The following is a 23,489-nucleotide window of genomic DNA, read 5'->3' on the forward strand; positions in this document are numbered from 1 at the left end:
AATTTTGACAACTTTCGTGACTGCGGGAATTCATATTCTTTGGTTCTTTCGGTAAAATCACGTAGATAGAATAATAATAATAATAAATAAATAAAGTGAATAGAAATGATAAAAAAAAACTTATGTAGACTGTAGCCTGGTTCTTAATCTGAGTGTACTGGCAGTCTATAATGTAGACTGTAGCCTGGTTATTCTGTTTGGTTAGTGAACTGGCAGTCTATAATGTAGACTGTAGCCTGGTTCTTAACCTGAGTGAGCATACTGGCAGTCTATAATGTCGACTTATTCTTGATATCTTTCGGTAATAAAAAAAACCCACGACGTTTCGATCACAACACAAGCAGTCGTCTTCAGGAGGAAAGAGGGGGAAGGTCACCAAACCGTTTATAAAGGTTTCAAAAATGGGCGTGGCACAAGCCCTGGTGCACATATGCCCCGCCCACTTCGTTGCAACGCCGGAGCGCTTGTGCCACGCCCATTTTTGAAACCTTTTTAAACGGTTGCCTTCGGTGACCTTCCCCCCCTTTCCTCCTGATGACGATCGCTTGTGATCAAAACGTCGTGGGTTTTTTTATTACCGAAAGAACCAAGAATAAGTCGACATTATAGACTGCCAGTATGCTCACTTAGTTTAATAACCGTTGCTACAGGCTACATTATAGACTGCCAATACGCTCACCAAGCTTAAAAACCAGGCTACAGTCTACATTATAGACTGCTAGTACACTCAACGAGGTTAAGAACCAGGCTACAGTCTACATTATAGACTGCCAATACGCTCACCGAGGTTAAGAACCAGGCTACAGTCTACATTATAGACTGCCAATACGCTCACCGAGGTTAAGAACCAGGCTACAGTCTACATTATAGACTGCCAATACGCTCACCGAGGTTAAGAACCAGGCTACAGTCTACATTATAGACTGCCAATACGCTCACCATGCTTAAAAACCAGGCTACAGTCTACATTATAGACTGCCAGTACACTCACTCCGATAAAGAACCAGGCTACAGTCTACATTAGTGTTCTTTTAGTTTTCAAATACATTTTTATTGATTTATTTTTAATAATAATTTTTCTATCTACGTGACTTTACCGAAAGAACCAAATAATATATATATGGGTATATATTTAATTAAATGTCATCACCAAACTTTGTGAACATTTGCACCTAATTCGATTTAAATTTGTGAACAAGGCTGAAGAGCCAATGGGGCTCTGGTAGATTAAAAGTACAATACATGCAATGTGGATTTACAAAGCATCTAAATGTAACGTCATTTCAAGACGCTATACAGAAAGATTTGAAATATTTACTTTAGAGGGAGCAGTCCGTTATAGCCAGAGGGATAAAGGGAGGCCTTGAGCCTGGACTTGTACAAGGGCAGCCCGGACACCTTTCTAACAACAAAAAAACAAGATTCATAATTAACCTCGCCATGTATTCAAAGACAATGGTCTTTCGTCGTATATAGAGAGGTGGACTCTTATGGTTGGAGGTCATACTTTTTTTTATACTTTACTACCATGACATTGTTGAAGACTGTTGACGTTTTACTTTTAAATATTCATATTCTTGGGTTTTTTCGGTAAAGTCACGTAAGTTAAAAATTTAAATTAATAAAAGTAAAATAAAAATAAAATAAAAATCACGACGTTTCGGAGGCAACACAAGCTTCTGTCTTCAGGTGGAACCGTCACAGCACGCTTGCTGTATCAAGTAAATGAGAAATTCCAAGAGATCCGACCTTGTATATATACTGGTTGAGGGAGGAGGAGCCAAAGTTTTACTTTTAAGTTATTTTCATTGACGCATATTGAGTATCATGCACATACTCAAACCGTCAAAGTTGGATGTATAAATTGGTTTAAAGAATATATCCATGCTCCTTGCGAGCCACGTTCGGTGCAGTCTGTACATATACCGCACCTCCGATGAGCACGGTTGGCTACGTACGGTGCGAAAGCAGTTCAACTATACGTACATAGGTCAGTGGATTACCAGGCGATTATTATTGGGGAAAGAATGGTGGTTCTTGCATTAAAAAATGTGTTGATGCTTGTTTCTCACTGCAGTGTTGGGGAGAACCTGGCCTATACCCTGTCTGCATTTGTGGAATTGATGGATCACAGCATTATGTCCTGGGAATCCTTCACCCAGGGACCATTTGTTAAAAAGGTAAGGTATCCTTGGTCAATATTCTGACCACTATAAATATGTTGCGGGTGTTAGAACAACACCGAGTCTTTGGGGTATTTTTTTTAGCAATGAGTAAATACGCCTTTTTGAGAAGGCTTTTGATTGTTAATGCAGTCCTAGTTAATTGTATTTTACACAGTTGTGTTTAAAAAAAATCTATAATTATAAACATTACTTGGACACAAATACTGCTCAAATGTCAAGAGGCCCTTTAGAAATCAATTGATCCAATGTGATGAACAAGACGCATGAGCGCGTTTGCTTTTTCTCCCGTTTATATTTAAATTTTGCTGTCAACATCGTGTCATTTGCATTCAGAGCTAGCAGTGAATGGTGTCTTTTTCACCTTGCGTCTGGCAAGTACCCCAGAAGATGATGTCCGTGATGTAAAAATGTATATCCACACAAGGTTAATTACGACCGTCTTTGTATGCTCCGCAAAAAAGTGTCGCACCGCAATCAACAGACTCCGTTTTTTTAAACCTGATTTTGTTATCGAAATACTAATATACAAATATGTACGTAATGCAAAAAACTGAACGCATTCATGCCTTTAAGGAGTTTATAGTAGTTTATCTTTTCGACCTTGAACCTTTTTCATAGCACATAAAGGAGGGCCATTGCCAAAAGAAGCAATGTTACCCAAAACATTACCTAATAATATACCTTTCCTTTTAAGGCGGTGTTATTGATGAATGCTGTTGAGTTTTTTTTGTTATTAGTGCTTGTGCACTGCTGCCAAAAAAGTATCACCAAATATGTCCATATATATATAACCAGGCTTGCGGTAGGTTGTGGATGGAATCATTTTGAAGTTCTTACCTTCTGGTGGTGCACTGTACGCTTGTGTTGATTCAGCTGTTCGAGGCGCAATGATGCGCCGCGTGTTTGGCTGCGGGAGATTGGTTGGACGTGCGTGGCTGTGTGAAAGAACGCGGGGTGTGCTCAGCTGTCGTATAACGCCACTGTGTTTGTAGGAAAGCGCAGTAGTGGTGCTGCGTTGCTTCGTTCACAAGGAGGAAATCTGTGAGCTTTGCGAGTCTCTCGTGAGGTGTTCTAGTGTGGCTTCGAGAATGATAGACCGTTTGTTCAGCTGCAGATAGACGACGAGTTTTTGGTCCATGGGAAGCAATGTGGAATTCTGTCTTACTATTACATTGTATAACAATAATATCCTTCGAAAGGAATGCCTTAATACCTTTCATAAGTGTGCTGCTCTGCGAATGTTTGAACGATTACTTTTTTAAGAAATGGAACGCCGAGAGAAACCCAACGCATAAGAGCGGGAAACACTCAAACGCTACACAAATTGAGCAGCAGTCTTAACTACTAATCTGCCTATTGCAGTCCCTCTTGTAGCCCAGAGGGTAAGGCGCATCATTCACATTATGGTACCTGCTCAATGGACAAGCCCCTATGTCACTAGCTGTGGTTTACAGGTGTGCACCACAGTGCCCAGCTGGGAACGGCTTTAAGAGGTGACGTGTCTCATTTTAATGGGTGCTCACAAAGGGGTTCACAAATACAGATATAGCGGAGAATTAGACTTACACGGCTGCCCGTGGTGTAACGGTGAGCATGCTGGACTTAAATTCCCGCCTCCATCCCTCCAGCAGTATAGACAAATTAATGCTCTGCTGTCTATCGGTAGGCCGTGTGTGGTGGGTTAAAGTGTGGGTATTCCCATCACTTCCACGATTCACATCACCAGAAATTGGGATCGAAAACAATCCCCGGTCCTTGAGATGTACTCAGTTTCTCTGGCCTCGGCACTCGCCAAAATGTATGCCGTTCAGTCTCATTGCGCTCTCTTGCTTGCAGCACTTGTCCCTGTGGTCTATTAGGCTAAACAGACCCGTGTGTCGTTGCATGCTCTTCGTGATGCCACGCCAGGTGGTGAACTTCGCTACCCGGTCGACAGCGGACGCCACCGTGCTGCAGCGCTCGCTCGCGATCCTGGAGAGCATGATTCAGAGTGGGAACGCGCTGTCCTTGCACGTGGCCTCCGAGATCTCCATCCAGCAGCTGCAGCCACATCTCTCCGTGTGCGTACGCGCCCAAGCATGCACACACCCCCCCCCACCCTCCAATCCCTTCACATCTCGTCTCCTCTACTATGTGAGGCATGGTATCAAGTAATGCATGCGGATAAGCTGGAATTTTTTTTTATGTATGACATTGGTTACGTGTGTGGGTACTCGTCGTTACTTAATTGCTCGAGAAAATTGACGTTGTTCGTGCTGAGCGTGGAGTTCGCAACCCCGCAGAGTCTGGAAGACGCACCGATGCAACCTTAGAGTGATTTCAAGCATCCAAGCATCAATCCTTTCCTCGAACAGGTCCAGACGAATTGCTGGACATAGCATTTCCTCCATGATGTAGTTCGATTAGCTTTTGCAGATAGAGGTAGGGTGAATTGGGTTCTCAGATAGTCAAAACTACACGCGAAAAATGTTCAGGTAAACAATTATTATTAAAACATAGTCATATACTGCTTTCATATGTAACTTAATGCACTATATTTCATCTTTATATGTTTTAGCAACAGTTTAATGGGTACAAATTATATGAGGTCAGAGGTCAGCTCAGCTCAGCGTCTCTCCAGGGACAAAAAAAATCCATTCTGTTTTGTGGAAAGTAACCGGTGGATTTCCTATGGAGAGAATGACTGACTGCCCTCCCCGTGTGCACTGTGGAATGTCCACTGCTGCCAAAAAGAGATTATCACAACACAATACTCCGTTCTCTGTATGGTAAGTCCTCGCTTTAACGCATGTTACAACGCATTTTCGCTCCAACGCTGTTCTTCTGTGGGAGATGACTTTTCGCGCAATGCGGAACGCGCGCCCTTATAACGCGGTTTCTGAGCGGCCCGATCACAATATGAGACATGATAAAGTACGTGGCGGCGTACCCTCATCTCAGTTCTCTGTCCCACAATGGGATGACTGGAGGCTGATCTTAAAGTGCAAATGTGATTCAAATTATCATTGTTTTTTTTTACTTATGCACTGTAATGTATACAGTAATTCTTCGCTTAACACGCCACGTTTTAGGAAGACATGTATTGTGTTACATGAGGAATTACTGCACTTAAATGTAAAGCGTTCATCTGTATGGGTTAACGATTTTACCCATACTAAGCAGCGAGGTGGAGAATGTGGGTAACAAAGTTTAATTGTTTAGCTGTACAGGTCAAAATACAGCTGTCAGTTAATCATCATCACAGGCCATGCTCAATTCATTGTTGATTGCAATCTCTTCTTACATGATCTATTATCTTCTACAATAATTTTATTCATGTTATGATTAAATCATTAAATGATCAAAACCCATTCTAACGCTTAAAATACATGCATACATTTCTGTGCCTGAGTATTTTTTATTATTATATATTTCATGTAATTGGGTTGGGTCAACCTTAAAGCCACCTAATTATTGTATACACTTTCCAGAATTATAATTGTGTTGCATAAAATATCGACCCCGATCTTGACAATGAATGATCACATCACATTGGGGGGTGAATATTTACAGCCAACAGTCACTCCTTCTCTGCTCTGTTCGCACGCCTTTTTACACACTCTCTCCTTTGCAATAACAGTTTATAAGTCTTGTTCATTGGGCATTACGTTGAGTACGTAAATGATAACATCCAAGCACTGTTATTTACTGAACCCTCCTGGGCTGGTATGCTGCAGTGAGTTGGGGTTATAGAGCAGCCTGTAGCAGGTTTGCACCACAGTCTGGTGACCTTATCTTATATTTATATTCTGCCTTTGTCCAATGCGCTTCGCAAGGGTTACGAGTGGTACAATTAGGCTTGGCTAAAAGTGATATGGTGAATAGGGATGGGGTATGGGGAAGGAGGTTAGTGGGTATGGGAATTTCGGGGGTACCTAGGGATGGAGGGACAGATGGGTCAGGGAGAAGAGGTGGGTATCTTGAGAGAGGAGCTGGAACTAGACAGGGAGGGTGCTTGCTTAATGTGGAGGGGAAGTTCGTTCCAGTTCAGGGGGGGGGGGCAAGTAGGGAAACGGAGCAGAAACGGGATTGTGCACAAGGAGAGGGGGGAACCGTTCGGAGTAGTGGGAGAGATTGAGAGTGGAACCGGCGGCAGGGGACATAATTCGAGACAAGGGAAGCGAGGTACGGTGGGGCAAAGCCATAAAGAGACCTGAGACTTGTGTTGGCTGTAGATCACTCGCAGAGAATGCCTCCCTCCTCCCCGCGCGTTGCCACCTCCCCTAAGCTGTCGCTGAGCTCTGTGATTTAATGTGAGAGGGCATAAGCAAACTATGCTGAGCTCGCATGAATTATAAGTTGCCCTGAAGCCAGCGATGGGGAGGTCCGTTATAAATTATGTACGGTAGTTATAAATTGTGCGGTGAAATTCAGAAGTAATGCAAAAGAAGCTCATCAAAACGTTTAATGGTTTTGGGTTTTATTTGTGGATAATGAGTAAGTGTGATGTAGGGTGTATAATCGGAAGGGTTTTTTTTCTCAAAATACAGTGATGCTGTAGTTATTAATACTATCGTTCACAACACTGCATTATGCCTGATAGGATGAATTGTCAGTATTTTTATGATTTTTTTAGGCAGTTGTAAGCCCTTATAGTTAATGTTTGTATTTTCTTGTAATGGAGATCAGTTTATAGAATCGTGGTTGGTCAAGTCTCTATCTGTCTGGGTAATTAATTATTACGAAAAAGACATATCGACTATAATAAACTACAAATATCGATTTTCATGATGTGTGACTTTTGCAGACTATAAAAAGCCATTTGATTCAATGGAAACTAACCACCCAAGCACTCGAAAACTAAGGCCTTGACAAAAATCTATAGAAATGATAAAAACCATTTATGAAGATGGAAAAGCCGCACGAATTGCATAAATAAAGACACAAAATACAAATAGGACGAAGAGTCGAGCGAGGAGATGCGCTCTCACCAAGCCTATTCACAGCAACATAAGGGAGGAATTTTCTAAAAATTGGATTGGAGATATCAAAGCAATAAAGTTCAGCGATAAATGAGAATCCACTTCTGGTTGCTGTTGACGTGAGTCCTCAGGAAATGATTACAGAATTTCACGAATAAAGAAGGCTGCAGAGTAGTGGGTAAAGATAAACATGAGCAAAACATGTGTTTGTGTACACGCAAAATAATTGTTGGAGGGACACAACTGGGAAACACAACAGATTGTACACACATATATATATGTGTCTCTGGGACAATTACAGAAGGACCAGGATCATAATGACGAAATAAAGAGGTGAGATAGAGCAGGATTGGCCACTTTTGGAAAATATTTTTTTAATGAAAGTAAGCGTACTAATGTGCCTAAAGAAGGCAATTTAATGCCAGTGCAATATCAAAACTGTTCCCAAGATAAAAAAAAATATGTTTAATCTCCTGAATGCAGACACTGAATGTGAACTTCACGACAATTTGCTAAATCCGGGGTAATTCAAGCTTGAATGCATTGAAGTGGCTTTCCCATGAAAAAAATTATGCCAACATTGCTACTTTTTATCTTTTTGCAGAATGTAATTTTAGAAATACGTTGATTTCAATATTTCAACATTTTTGGCTTCTCTCTGACACTTTTGTTCAAATCTATTCTCAGTTATTTTGATTAATGTATCCTTTGTGTTCACACAATTTCCTGAGAGTGCTCTAACTCACATACACGCCGTCTTTGCTCATCTTTTGTAACTCTCCTAACATTGCCATTGCTGCCACTTGAGGTTTTATCACACAAAAGTGGTTATTGGTCCTCCCTTGCAGCACTTTATTGAAAACGAAAAGAGGCTGGCTGGCTGGCTGGTTCGGGGAGCTTACTCCGTGTCAGGGCTGAGCCAGTGTACAGCTGATATCCAGGGTTCGAAACCAGGCAGCCATCCACATTAAATATAGCGAGTTGGGACTCTCAGCCTAGATGTCAATGGCTGCACAGCAACGTCATTGCATTCGTTAATTTTTCACTCACTGTTGGTTTGATTGACACGTTTTGGACGCTCGTTGTAAGTTAGAAGTTCTCGGGCGTGGATAGAGAGGCTTATTTTACTAAGTTCAGAAGTAAATATAAACGTTTTCTCTGCTGGCAGTCGAAGCCCTACCTGTGGTCCACCACGCCACCAGCCCCCTCAAAAGCAAAACATTTGTTCATAAGCAAATTTGCGTTCATGGTAAATGTATGTAAAGCTGAAAATACTCACTTTCAGTATGCATACAATTTCAGTTTTTTTGAAGGGTTTGTCTCTTACTGCACTAGTATCGCTATCCCTTGCATGAGTTCCGATTCCCTGTCAAGGCTAACATTGGCAAGTGATATCTGTTGAACCGATCGTGTTTCCCTGCCTTCACTAGCCTGCACTGAACAGCAGGGTGAAGAAAAATCAACCCCCGTGACAGAGACTGCACGGGGAAGTCTTCATCCATCCGTGGATTGACAAAGTAATACATCGTTTTAATAATTATTAAATATTTCAATGTATTTGTGTGTTGCAGGTCTAATCAGGAAATTCAGATATACACAATCGCTGTCATCAATGCCCTCTTCATGAAGGCGACTGCGGACAAGAAAGTGGTAAGTTAAATAAATATGACTTATCAAAGTGTAATTTGTAGGATTATGTTGTGGCAGTAGCCAATAAACACACGTTTGGACGACAGATTGAGCCCAACCTTTCAGGGACGTTCAAGATTGCACCATGTTGTTCACAATAGTTTGCCATTGTGTGCCAGTGACTTGTGTGAAATTAGACTTCTGCTTTGACAGTCGAGCACCCTGAAGAGTAGATAGCCAGCTGATCTTAAGCTTCTGCCCTCTAGCCTCATTGCCACACAAATGCCCTTTTGTGTCAAAAGCCCAAGCTCTTGCCTGCGAGGTGCACTCCAGTGCATGGCCCTGTGCAGAGATGTGCCCCCACGGCCTCCCAAGCCTCCGCATGTCTCTGATATCTGCCGATGAGTAATGCACCGGGCTGCTTTGAAAGCGCGTGGCACAATGCGAAATGTGTGCTGGGCCTCTGCGCAGAGCACAAGGGGCGGTCGTGTTGAGCTGGGCAGATGTTGCACACTCGCTCCCTTTGTTCGATCAAGTCTGTGTCGCGGCGGCTGGCTATGGCCAGTGTTGACATCAAGCCGAACGGGTGGGCGGGCTCTTTTTACATTTCCCTCCCAAGGTAAACTTTTAAGCGCTTGATTGATGTGCAAGTGGCAAGACAATTTTGTGTCAATATTTTGCAAGCGAGAGAGAAGGCCAAATCACTGCACTTTCCAGAGGAAATTGCCTTCCGCCAGCACACGCATCAGGGACTTGAGTTCGGTAATTTTGTGTTGTGAAATAGGCCTGAATAAGCATGAACCTATTCCGTGACTGGCCTCTATTGCCTTCGGTGGCCCTGCATGTGGGGTATCGCACAAGGCGATCTCCGCGCGGATCCTCCCAATCACATTTGCAAGTCACTCAAAATAGAGGCTTGCACCATAAAGTTCAGACAACAAGGAATAGGATTGTAAGCCTCGGTTAATTGCATATGCCTTACTTTTTTATACACTAGATCACCGATTATATCCGGCAGCTTCAAGTGCCGGATTTTTTTCTAAATGCCAGATAATCACATCATTATTAAAAATTGCTTATTTATGCACATTCCTGCAAAACATAAAACTGTATCTGTTGCGTGTATAGTTTTTTTAATGTTGTAAATGTATTTACTGTATGAAATTGGCATTAATAAACATGCAAAGAGACACAAATATATATCCTAGTGTAAGAAGTTACTGTATTTACTGTACCATACTTAGCACTCTAATCTCGAAGACTTATGCGTGGGGTGATGTACGTCGTACTCCGCTCTTGTTTCAACATGATTGAGTTTGACGATCGCCGGACTGGTTACATCCTTTGGAACGGTTTTAGCGGTTTCGCCGGATTGGCCTGGGACTCCTGGATAATGTTGGAAGCAGCCGGATAATTGCGCGCTGGATAATCTATGATCAACTGTATATTTACGTATATTTATGTACATTACAACATTTTCAAGTTTCAACTTCAGTGAACTTATTTTGTTAAATTAGCTTCTTGCTGTCTCTTGTTTGGTTAATACACAAATTACCCCCTGATCCAGAGATTAATTACAAACTTACAAATGAATAAGAGTTATGGTGAGGGTTTAGTTTTTAGTGTTAAAACACGAAACAGCGCTGGGGATCATGTATAACAGATAAGATTAGTTCTTTTACTGCAAATAATGTCATAAAAACGCGTCTTATCAGCAGTTTTTTTCATTTGTAATGTAGTTTCTTGATTTCGACACGATAAGAATAGCTAGAAATCATGTTGTCTATGAGATATTTACACATTTCTGCATATTCGATGCGGCCCAAGGGAAAGAAAGGCATAAAAGTCATACAGGATTACCACCTACAAAATAGCCCTGCACATTAAGCAAACGTATAATAGACTTAACTAACATTTAATGATATTTTTTTCATTTTACCAGTAATCTTGACTTGTGCATAACCAATACATTTGCATTGTCAGTGGTGTAAACTTGAACGCTTTTAATGCCCAATTCCCCATTGGATGTGATCTTTAGTGGTTACGAATGAGGCACGTGAACGGAGAAGTGCACTCATCACTGCAGTGGGAATTGCTCTGTTGAGCGAACCTAGCGGCACGTAGTAGTCCGTCAGCCTAACCTTGGAGGAACACTTCAGCTGTATTGAGGGGCATGTTGTACCCTTGGCACATGGTATAACTGCCCCCCCCCCCCGCACAGAATCTCCAGGAATGCACCGTTGTTTTGAGTGTTCTCCTTGGCTTGCTACACTGAGTGCATTTTGACCAATGGCATCACCATTTGAACCCAGGAGACATGCCGACTGCCTTTCAAAACAAACCACCTCATTGTGCTAGTTTATATTGCTGATGTGTTTGACTTTTTCCCATGCTGGGCATTCCCATGGGAAAAGAAACCTCAGCTTCTTTGGCCCAGCTGCGAAACATGACCAGCAGAGTGGGAGTTATGGGAAATGTCCCAGTGAAGAGGCGGTATGAATTTTTTGACCACTGTTATATGTTCCTCTGCTGCCTTTCCTGTAAGTGGCTCAGAGTTACTACTAATACTTAACTTTCTGTGAATACCGAATAAGTAAAGAAAGGTTGACGTTCATATAAATGTGTTGCAACGATGTTTTTATTTCTACGGCAGTAACAATATCTTTTTTGTTACCACCACACAAACGGTTTTTTTGGAGGATTGGAAGTTTTACCGGGACTGAAAATTCCCTTGAGAAATGTAATCGTATTTATGGTATATTCATCGAAAACCTTATTGATATTGGAAGAGAGTATTTGTTGACTGACCTCATTTTAATAGTTTACCTTGTCTGCCAGCAATACACTCCAGATTTGCTGCCTATGAGTGGAATTGATCAAGAATCGGGCAGCAGCGCATTTGAACTTTTGCGTTTTGTTACGAGTACCAAACCTAAGGAAAATAATTTAAAGATCCAAAGCGGAAATCTATCTCTTTTTTTTTGCTGACAGAAAATATATTGAATAGTGTGTTGGTAAAGTTGGGCTGTGAATATACATGGTGTACAACATTTGCGTGTTTATATGTCCATTTAGTTACATAAATTAGAATCCTGTATTAATTCACTTTTGCAGAGATGCAATTAATTTTCGTGATTCAGTCAAGATTTGATTTAAGGATCCATTCATTTTCATCTCGTTTTTACCATCTCGTTTGTATTGTTCCTGATTTTTTTTCATCAGTTTCGTTCGTGTACATTTGTGTTCTCTTTTATGATAAATGTGAGTTTCACATATGATATGCATAGATGGCAAATAACAATTTCTCTCGCGCACACATCCTGCAGTCTGTAATGCAGTACAGCATATAGACTGGAGGTATGCAGTGCGCATACCAGGCACTGAAATGTGACCAAGCACGTTCGTGCCAGACTCCTCCAGTTATAAGTAAATATTCTGATTCTGGATCCCATGCACTGCGAGCGCATGTAAAGTCAATGCGATGCGCTGGAGAGGTGCCCGCATTGACCCAGGTGGAAACGGCTTTCTCAAGATAGCGGGCCCATTCCGTGCACTTTGGTTGCACACCGGCAGCTTCCTTCTCTGCTCTGGAATGTTGTTATATGTGAGCTGTCACAGCCCAGGCAACGCCGCTCTTGAATAAACGCGAAGACTAATAGGTATTTGTGTCTACAATAAACTGTGAAGTGAGATGGTTTACTTAAAACAGCTGGTCACTATTTACTGAAAGCCGTTAGTGTTAAATAGCCTGACTAATGCGTCTTGGGTAAATCGGCAACTTTATTGCCATCAGGATTTATGCTTGAATTTGCTGTGCAGAGAAAATGATGTGAAGAGAAATATATGAAAATGCTAAATATAAATTGATCTGCACAATAGATGCAAGTGTTTATATCCACCCCTGTTCATTGTAGTGCATGTGAGATAATTGGGCTAATACAAAGCATAGCTGAATATTTTTGCGTCCTGTAAAAACACTTATTTCAAGTAAAATTTTGCTCTAAAACTAGACGGAGGTGTGATTTGGTGTTGGTAAAGCAGAGTGGTAGGTTTCATAGCGGTTTGTGTAGGATTTTTTGTATATTTCTTGGAAACAAGTGAAGTGTCCTTGAATGGACAGATGGTTGGATGCACGGACATATTTCCCAAGGGCCAGTAATTGGTACCTATGGGTTTCTTTAAAAACACGCCAGCCTGAAGTAGGAGCTGCATGAATGCTTGCACCTAGACTCCTAGAGTCACTGTCTGCAGATGGGATGTGAACGATATTCGAGTTAGAGGGGCACTGTGATAGTTTTTAGTGAACAGTGAACATGGATATGTCAGTGTAGTTATAGTTGTGATGTTTAAGGGGCTGAAAGGAAGCTGCCAATGTCTCATCATGAAAATATCATCTTTCATTGACCCGGTAGTTAGAAAAACAATACGGTAAGGATTTTCAAGTGGCAACTTGACGTGGAGACTCGTGTTCACCATGTAACTGGGACATCGTAGAATACTATACCTGGTGAGTTGTGAATTAGGCTATGACACTACCCATGCCTGCGTGTGTGTTATGGGTAGCCTAATGACCACTTGAACTGCCCTGCATGGTCTCGCGAGGATAATTTGTTTAACCAAGGTCTGTAGAGGAAGAGAACACTTGGGGAGATATCCTACAGCGGTTAACCAAATTGGGATTCCCATGAAGTAACAGCGGAATGCAAGCGACCTGTCCTGCTGTTATAATGCAGAAGTTAGCGAAGCTGTACATCCAGCCATATTTACATGGAGCAATGGGCCACCCATGGGGATTCAGCTGTAGTGTTAACTTGGGGTTGGTTAGGGCACAATCCATGACAAGAGAGACCCAGCGTCTACCCCGTGCTAGGAGAGGGGTTGTCTGCAGAATTCCCAGCAGAGCTGATAAGCCGTGGGCATGAGCAAAACTCAGATGTAGTCTCTGCCTCAGACTTAACAAATCCGAGGAAGCACTCCAGAGAGGAAATGCGCAGTCCTCATCCTCGGTCAAATTTGTTATCTTTTTGGAACGTGAGATTGCACAGGGCACCGCAGAGGTCATGGGAAGCACCCCGTAAATGCAGGAAGGGTTTCCTCAGTTTGTTGTCAACATTAGGGATGTGTGCAGTGTTTACCAAGAATTGCATCCATCTGCAATGCATGGGAATCACCCATCCGAGCACTGTTCAGGCCCAAGCTGCTTTAGTTTCCAGGTCTGGTGAGATCGGGAGCATTGCAAATCCAAAGCAAAATGTAATTCCCACTTGCACGTTTGACCGTCGTCACTGTTGCTTTAAAATATTGACGCTAAAGTTCCCGTGCGCCCCGACGTTGTCTCCCTGCTCAAACGTGCGTTGGGTGGTGCTCACTTCCATTGGGAGCTGTGAGCCGGTGGTGAACTTCCACATTCCCCGCACGGGCACCAGTTTCTCCGAAGAGGCAACCTCTGTTTTGACCTCTCACAGAGCGGTGCTTGTGTTTAGGCCCCACGGAGGAGAGGATGATGGGCTTTGCCCAGCTTTGTTGGTTGACTTTGGTGCGAACGCCACGTGTCTATGAATCTGACCAGTTTCACTTTAAAACAACGAGTGCTGCAATCCCACAAAATAGTACGCGTGTTATAATTCCAGAGGGAATAAGATTCAACTAAACCCTCGCTACGATTTAAGGTTTCCACCTTAAAACTGAGCCTACCACCATTTCCGTGAACTGTCGTGGCTTTTAAAGATGCATGCCTTCGTTAAAGTAACCCAAAGTTTGTTTATTGAATTGTAAATGTCACAAATACAATTGTTTTACATTACGCTAAACCACATTGGGTGGGTGATATGAAAGTATTGCATTGTCTTGAACAAATTATGTATGAACCACCAATATGCTCTCATCCCACATGAGTTTGTTGTTGGTAACACCAATGTCTTTTTCATTCGCAGCAAATATTTAATTACTTTCAGAAGACTCTGAGACCCACGATTCTCAATGTAAGTAGACATGTTTAACTCCTGTTTTTATATAAAATCCTGGTTTTGTAATCTTCAAGCCTCGTTGTATGTGAATGTGGGCGTTAAGATGCCGAGCGGCGACCGGCATAACAAGTTCGATTCCCACTCACGGCCAACACCAGTGACGATTATCTGAACTGGTCCTGGGCCTCCCATATGTCTACTCAGCCTTAAATGAGTACCTGGTGGAGTGTGTATGTATGTTGAGCTTCTTTCGCACCGTATGTAGCCAACCGTGCTAATTGGAGGGGCAGGAACATTTCTAAGCATTGCCACTGGGGAGATGAAGGCAGCCAGGTGTGATGTTGGCCATCCACCCCCTCCTGTGCCATGCCGGCTTTCATAGGTTCTCGCTAACTGTGCTTGCCCCAAAAATCTGTTAAGGCTATAAGGGGGATCTTTGTCTTTTTTTGTCTAAGATGCCAAACATCATGTGAGCCGCATCACAACGCTTGTTGACCAATTGTTCTTGGGGAAAAAAAAGCACACTGCCACAGCAGTTTAAGAAGATTGTTGCTCCAAGACACAAATGCAGTCACTTCCTTGTATTTTTGGCAGGAACCTGCGCTGACCTCCCTTTAAAAGTGCCGAGTGGCACGCACGTTGAAAGCATTCTTCTTGGCATGTGCATTAAACTTTCATGAAACGCCCGGTAAGTGCCGCGTGTTGGCTGCGAGCATCGATCACATCGTGTGTTTATGTGCTGAACGCAGACCGTGATCCGCAGCAACCGGTCCATCGGCGCGGATATGGCGCACCAGCTGTACGTGCTGCAGACCCTCTCGCTAAACCTGTTGGAGGATCGCATGATGACCAAGCTGGACCCGCAGGACCAGGTCTCGCCCCGCCAGTCCCCCCCCCCCGCTCCAGCCGACCCACGCGCACCCCCTCGCACACGGCTCCCTGCATCTCCCCCCCCGTTGGCTCTCGACACGCACACTAGCCGCGGTGCTGAACAAGCCAGTCGGAGTCGAGGGCACACGTAAAGCAGAGCTCCGTTCTGTGGCTCCACCTGCAAATTATTTGATGAAAATTTAGTGCAGAGAGCTACTGGTTTTTCGCACCAATGTCCAGCGTCAGTGTTGGCCGTCTGGGTCTAATCAGCAAAATCAGGCTTATTAAACAAATGCTGTTGGATCACCAGATATTATTGGCAAGAGCACTCCACTGGGACTGTAACGCCATCTCGCCCCACATCACCTGATTGGTTGAAGTCACTGGAATTGATTTCTGGTGGATCTGCAGTCTGCTCCAAATCTAGTCGGTGAGGACAGCCTTAGCATAAATCGTCAAATTCATATCGTCTGTGTATTTATTTGCTAGGGATCCACTGAAAGGTATAACTTCATCAAATAGATTTTGAATCTTGCTTTGTTATCTGCTTTGAAAAATACATTTTCTGAAGTAGCACCGTTGGCTACGTACGTTGTGCAAGAAGTTCAACATACATGCATGGGAACATGCAGTTTAATCCTGTGCTTTAAATCAAACTGTGCGATGTACGCATGAATAACTTAAATGTATTGACAAATAATGCATAATCTTATGACTGATGCATGAAGGTTGAACAGTGTGACTTAATAGACTCCCTGTGGAGTCTTTGGGTTCAGCCAAAGCGCCCAAAGGCTCAAGCTTGCCAAGCTGACGATGCAACCGGTCACATTCTGAGAGCAGCGAAAGTTCTTGAGTCCCTAATGCACAGGCGGCGTGTTGATAGCCGCATAGAGCAAAATTGTTCCCCCTTAATTACATGTGGTAATGGTTACCCTTCTTAGGTAATCGCTGAATGTAATACCTCTGTCTATTCAACGTTCCCTTTCCAAAAGCAGTTGAAACTCACGAAGTGTTGGCAGGACTGTAGATGGAACTTGCAGCAATGGGGACCCCTAGTGGCCTTCACTCTATCATGGTGATATACACCACATTGAGACGGGTACATTGAATATACAGCCAGCACTCTTTTATGAAATGACATTGCTTTTCGGTTAAATTGTAGCATTCTTTCACGAAACAAACAGGAATGTGAATGTCCTATTGTATTGAAATATTTTGCTTTAAATAAACCGAGCTCGGTGAATACACACCCATAACAAGATCTTTACGAGCAGGGCAGTACCAAATTACACTAAAGGTCGATTTCAGAGAAGATCTGGGTTACGAAAATAAATTGAAAGCAGGTATCGCACAACGGTGCAACTGCAAAGCACGAAGATATCAATTGCCGTAAATAATTATTGATTTTTTTACTCTTTAAAGTGAAACAATGTTAACACATACTCTTTGGTTCTTTCGGTAAAGTCACTTAGGTATAAAATAAATTGTTGTGATTTAATTTATTTTATTTTATGCCTACGTGACTTTACCGAAAGAACCAAAGAGTATGGATCCCTGCAGTCACGAAAACTTCAAATGTTAAAACAGTTGAACGACGTTACAAACAAGTGAAAGTAAAAAAATTAGTTGTAAAGAAATTATAAAATTTTGGCATTTAGATTGCCCAAACGATGAATCCCATATGAAACCATTGAGAGTTTAGGTTTCTATCAAATACGATAGAGATGCTTGATTGTTCGAACCTCGTGACGCACCACGGGCGAATGTGCATCTCAGAATCTTGTATTAACTCTCGGTACATGACCTAGGAATCTTGTGGAGTGTTGTTAAGTTGTGAGTGTGAATATATATGTGTGTGTGTCTATATATGGTGTAAGTAAACCAGTTTAAGTTGATGGTGATTCCTTAAGAAACACTTTTAAGAATACACCTAGGCCAATGTATGTCTCTCTGTACTGATAGTGGAGGTAGTCAGTTTTAATAAAACGGTAAAAATGAACAATATATACACATATTTTTACTTGGATCTATCATGTGCAAATTACAAAACTGATTACGCTCCAGAAAAGGTAGTTAGTTTTGTCAGTGTCTTGGTTTGCGCAGTTTAAACGGTTACTTGAAAGAAAATGGGCCATTACCTAACTCCATAAGGAGACAACTCATGTTGCTGTTTTGTTTGTCCAGGTGCAACGGGATCTGCTGATGGAGCTGCGTAAGATCGCCTTCGACGGCGATGTGGATCAGACGAACAACAGTGGCTCCATCGACAAGAGGAAGTCCATGTTTACACACGATTACAAGAAGCTGGGCTTCTTGGTAAGTGCCGCTTATAGCCACGAGTCACAAGCCGGCGTTCCTCCGTGCTCGAACGATGTGACTCATGTCTCCCATGATGCGCTGAGCCAGTGGTAGAGATTCTACATGAGCTCGATGACAGCTGTGGGAAAGTAGACATGCTCTCTGTGCAAGCACTTCCTTGTAAACCACCATAATAACTACTCGCACAGTCATTTACGAATCACCACAATAACTACTCGCAGACTCCTTTCCGAACCACCACAATGACTGCTCATAGACTCCTTCATTAAACTTCACATGTAATCCAGAAAGACTCGGATATTAGCCACCACAGTTCGTACAGAAACAAGCTACTTAATAAACCTGCGCACTCTACTCCACAAACCCACTGCATTTTAAAGGACCACAACATTCGCAGCAGGAATCATTATAAATACAATGGGATGGCTTCAGCCTCCACCACTTGTCTGATAATTATCATAAGCTGGCATTGTTAGCATATGAGTTATTTGCATTTGGTAATGGGGAATTAATTGCACATGCCAAAAAAAAAATTATTTGGAATGTGCAATGGGAGTGAGTCTTTTCATCAACTGACTATTGAAGACACTTGTTGTGGTTTATTCAAGTAAAGTAATTTCCCTTGAAATATTAGGGGTGTCCTCGGACTTCCAGTGACATGGGGGTCTTCCGCAGCATGTTTCCCGGCTCCGCATTGTATAATTAATAACGTCATTAACATCCATATTCTCTTTCCAACGTTTTTGTTTATTTTTCATTCATGTTATTAATATTTAAATTCATTGGCCATTAGTTACCTTGAGATACAGCTCATTCTTATTTTGTATTTGTTTTTGCTACTTCCATTTGGACTGTCTCTCTGACCTCGTGCACCATTTGCGACTTCTGAATGTTACATTTTGTCCTTCTGCAATGACGCAAAGCGGTCAGTCTAGTCGACCCGTGCTTCGACGCGGGTGGAGGAGTCGCCGAGCAGAGTTGACGGGAGCTGTCACTGTGGTCGTTAGTAGCCGTAGAAGAGTGATAAGGAGGTGACTGCCCGCCGGCGAGCGAGTGACTGGAGGCAGTCGGTGGCTGCTGGATCGTCAGTCGCCCTCTCACTGCTGCCCTACGTTGAATTATATCTGGTGCAAGGAGGCAGGAACTGTGTGCTCTATCTCCCCACACGGGACAACGATTTTTCCAACCGGGGCGAATGTGTGCGTCGTGTGGAAACGATCACCGGACGCAAATCGTGTTGTTTGCCGCTCTCCTTCCCCTGCAGAACAGTGTGAACCCTGCGCTGGACTTCACAGGCACCCCCCCTGGCATCCTGGCGCTGGACTGCATGCTCTACTTTGCCAAGCAGCACCAGGACTCCTACATCAGAGTGAGTCCAGCTGTGAACATAGCCATTGCTTCGAGGGAGAGGGGGGGGGTGTACTGTTCGTAAGATTGAGCTGCACAGATTGCGGGTATTCTGCATGTTAACTACGCTTTTGAAGAATGTAAATATATTTTGCATCTAAGTCATTGGATACGCCATGTCTTCCATTGTTTTTGCTTTGTGAATTTCTGAGTCTTAGAGACATGCGCCGCTGTTCTGTTATCATTCTTGTTTTTTCTTTTCCGCTGTTATGCAAACCGCGTTTGCCATCGCATCTGCATCACATCTGGAGACTTAAGAAACATCCGCTCAGAACTCTCACTATGAGCAGTATAGCTCATTGTGGCAGAGAATGGCCTAAAAAATTACATCATATGACTACTTCCCCGGACCCATACATTGACTTATTATCCAACAATGGATGTGGCATACCTTTTAAATGTCCTACAAATAGCCTTAGTGTTAGGCACTTGGAAATTTGTTTAATTTTTGTAATCTTAATGATGATATGTGTTTTTTAGAAAGCTTGATGGGTGTCTGACATTCCCTCATTAAATCCCATAACGTGTTCTACAGCACGCATATAAGAATCCGAGCTTAGTGTGTCTGTCGCGACATCGCTGGATGTCGCTGTGTGTGTGGACAGCCTGGCAAAGGCACGCCACACAATAATGTACCGTCAGCACGGGCTGACAGCAACTAGTGGCACCCTGCGCTGGGTGCAATGCCGGCCCTAGAGGATGGGGTGCTGGGGGGATGCTGGCTACAGGAACCGGTTTCCTAGGGGCCATGGCACTGGTTGACCCCGGAGGACACGTGATCGGGGGCGCCTGCCCGGGGACCCCAAAAAGGGGGGCTGGGGGGACAACGTGTCCAGGAGAGACCCTCCTCGATGGTTCAAGAAGGGGGTCGTGGCTCGGGTAGGAGCGAGCCCCGCCACGGGGGATAAAAGCCGGTCTCCCAGTGGGACCAGCTGTTGTTGTGATCCTGAAGAATCTACGTGCTATCCTCCGCCTGAAGACAAGAGCAACACGGGACCTGGACCCAGGCTGGAGTCCGTCCGTCGTAGCTCCTCCCAGTAAAGTTAGCGTAGTTAGCCCGGTGGACCACCACCGTAGGTTAACATCTGGTAAAGGGGCAGTTACCCCTTTGTGTTTATCGTGTTGGTTAAATAAATGTGTTGCCTCTCAACCGTACATCTTAGTGTCCGTTTGAGCCCACTACATATCTATTAAAGCCGTGATGAAGTCGGGTGCATCCTAGCTTGTGCGTTGTTCTTTCTGCGCTTGTGAGAGTCCCTCCATGAACAGGCGTTTGTCCTCGAGGTGGCCAGATGGCTCAGAGGTCAGAGTGCCGAGCTGGCATTGCTGAGATCCCTGGTTTGAATTTAGGCTGCCGCCTGTGAATTCGTGATGTTAGCCAGGTCACCGATGACTGAAAAAAAAAGATTTAAAAAAAATGTTCTGCGTTTAAATTGCCTAAATTGCCGCACTAATAATGAAAAAGATTGCTCTGACTGTCATGTGACGGCCATCACTTTAAGGGTTGGTGGGAAAATGCTGACCCCTATTTGTGTGCAACAGAGGCCACTTGAAGGGATCTCAGCAGTCGCATTGTGATATCTGATTCCTTTTTCTGTTCTTTAACATAACGGGTTTCACAGAACCATCCCATAATATGCCACAGATAGTAAATCATGATAAAGTTGGGGAATAAGATTGAACATCTTCATAGTAGAGAGCATTGGTGTGGTGGCAACGGTGTCTTCGGCAACGTTGAAATCTTGATCTCGAAGATGAAAAGAAAAAGAAAGAAAGAAAAAAGGAAATGTTGCGTTTCTCCCACTGCGAGTGCTCGTGACCGTGCACTCTGTTGAAAACGTCGCCGCGTCTCTGTGCCGTCTGCCCGCGGAGCAGCTGGTGCTGGAAAACAGCTGCCGCGAGGACCGCCACGAGTGCCCGTTTGGCCGCAGCAGCATCGAGCTCACGCGCATCATGTGCGAGATCATGCGCATCCGCGAGCCCCGTGAGTACAGCGCGTCGCGCGTCGCGTACGGAGGTTCGTGCGTCAGTGTAGGAGCGTGCAGTCCTGTCCATGCGAGAGAGCGAGTGGTAATATAATAACCGTGTAGACGCGAGTGCGTTTAACCACCAGACATGGTTAAAACGTTCACATATGCCATCATGACTTTCAGATGTCCCTGTTCCGTACACTAAGTTCCATCGACCAACATTTCATGGCTGGATCATTGATGTGAAGGGCTGAAAAGTACCCTGATGCCAGCCGGCCGACAGTGACCATGATTGCCATTGAAATATATTACTTAGGAATTGGCCATATGATTAAATGGCGAAACTCTATAAAATTCCAATATTTCTGTGCAGGACCCGCCGGGCAGGCTCTGTGTGACCTGGCTTCCACACAGTTCCGCAGTTCTACCACTCCCAATTTCCCACCAAAAGTTGTTTCGGATTCTAAAAATGGCATTGCGCTTCCACTGCAGAAAATAAAAGCATCTCCCATCTGTCTCTACCTCTCAATGTGTGTTCATGCACACTGACCTTCTGATAGTCACTCCATCGATTCCTTCATACTTTCCCGTATGTTTTGTTGTCCAAACGTATATTTTTAAGGCAACGGACATCACAAAACCCATTGCATCTACAGCATTGTAGGATGCTTTTGGCATGAATGACGCTATGCAAAATTAAAGTATTATTCTAATCTTGCTGCATGTAATTGGTTTAAGGTGAATTATTTATGTCATAATATTCATGAATTTAAACTAGGAAAACTTCACGATAACCAGCCGAGGCAGAAATAATTCGTTTTTGTGAGGTCTGGGGCTGTGGTTGTCGCCGTCACAGTTTTGTTCTGCCGTATATCAAATATTCATGATTATTTACTCCTATTTGAGGCAGAGCATTGCAACATTTTTGTGTGGCATCTCCCCGGGTGAACGTAAAGTCTCTTTGGGCTATGGCTATCATTGGTCTATAATTTACCACAACTGCATGAAATATTAAGCTGGCGCTCTGTACAGCTTCCTCGGGCACTTTTTACGTTTAACTAAATTTACAGCCAGAAAATCGAGCACCTCCTCAAATCGCCTTCACTTTTCTGTCACTTGGCACTGACATTTAGATGACTGTGCCTGGAAAGAGCGACTCATGCACATCCCCATATAAAATACTTAACAGAATGTGTCCGCGGTGATTCCTTCTTTCCTTAATTACCGCTTGTGCATTATTTAACAGCAATTCGGTAACCACAGCCTAGATTAACGTGTCACCCCAGTAGTTGGTTTACTGCAAATGCATTTTAAGCTATCTGGAGCCGTTATACTTTAGGCAGCAGCGTTGCTTTGAGCATTCCTCAGGCTTGGCATGCTTAAAGTGGGCTTTCCTATTTAGGATGTGAATTTTGGAGCCTTCACTGCTATCGCTATATAAATCATATAATTATAAGCAGAACATAAATTTGGCCCAGAAGAGCATTTGAACGTGATAAATGTGCATTGCCTGATTGATGGAGAGTGTGTTCGTCCATTAATTGTGTTCTCTTGGGAGCTGGTCGCACAGTGTCTCGGTTCAGAGTGCTGAGCTTGGCACCACTGAAAACCTGGGTTCAAATCCAGGCACATACCCCGAAAGACACTGGGTTCTCAAGTTTGAGAACGTTTGTTCTCTCATCTCTTATTCATTGCCACCTCCTTTCCATTAAAGCTGCCCCAACATTCATCTTAATAATGACTGTTTTTGACAAACCCTTTTTTGATTTATTATTTTCGGAAGAAACAATAATAGTGCTTTATCAACAAACCTGCATTTTTGTTACACAGGTCTCGGCTGAATACAAGAGGTGGAGTCTCAATTGGCTCTCATCATGCCACGCTTAAATAGAATTACACACAAAAACCAGAATGCCAATTTTGTCCAATATTCATCCCTTGAACAGCACCGTGAAGTCCTAGCATTATAAACACCTTCACAGGACTTACAGGCCTAAGTCTGCACACATGCTGGCGTATGTCCATTCAAGTCTACGCTCGATGCAGCTAAGAGATACTTGCCTAACTCTACATGTGCAGCCCTTTTGTCAATCCACTGCTGGATGAGGACCTCCCCATGCCGTGCGAGTCGTGGGGGTATTTGACCATACGTCACCACGCTGATCAGTGGCAGTTGGTGAT

General features: G+C 43.4%; 1 protein-coding gene across 3 annotated transcripts in view; it reads left to right on the forward strand.

Annotated features, from left to right (window-relative positions):
- Nucleotides 1–23,489, forward strand: part of LOC144942027 (engulfment and cell motility protein 1-like) — a 66,386-nt gene that overhangs the window by 19,151 nt on the left and 23,746 nt on the right. For all 3 annotated transcript variants that reach the window (XM_078868641.1, XM_078868643.1, XM_078868642.1), the window contains exons 7-14: nt 2,078–2,180; nt 4,095–4,246; nt 8,719–8,797; nt 14,710–14,757; nt 15,492–15,614; nt 17,797–17,928; nt 19,196–19,300; nt 21,214–21,322. In XM_078868641.1, coding sequence (XP_078724767.1) covers nt 2,078–2,180; nt 4,095–4,246; nt 8,719–8,797; nt 14,710–14,757; nt 15,492–15,614; nt 17,797–17,928; nt 19,196–19,300; nt 21,214–21,322 — 851 coding nt within the window. The remainder of the gene's footprint in view (nt 1–2,077; nt 2,181–4,094; nt 4,247–8,718; nt 8,798–14,709; nt 14,758–15,491; nt 15,615–17,796; nt 17,929–19,195; nt 19,301–21,213; nt 21,323–23,489) is intronic.

Source organism: Lampetra fluviatilis, chromosome 26, assembly GCF_964198595.1.
Source record: "Lampetra fluviatilis chromosome 26, kcLamFluv1.1, whole genome shotgun sequence".
Taxonomy (NCBI): Eukaryota; Metazoa; Chordata; class Hyperoartia; order Petromyzontiformes; family Petromyzontidae; genus Lampetra; species Lampetra fluviatilis.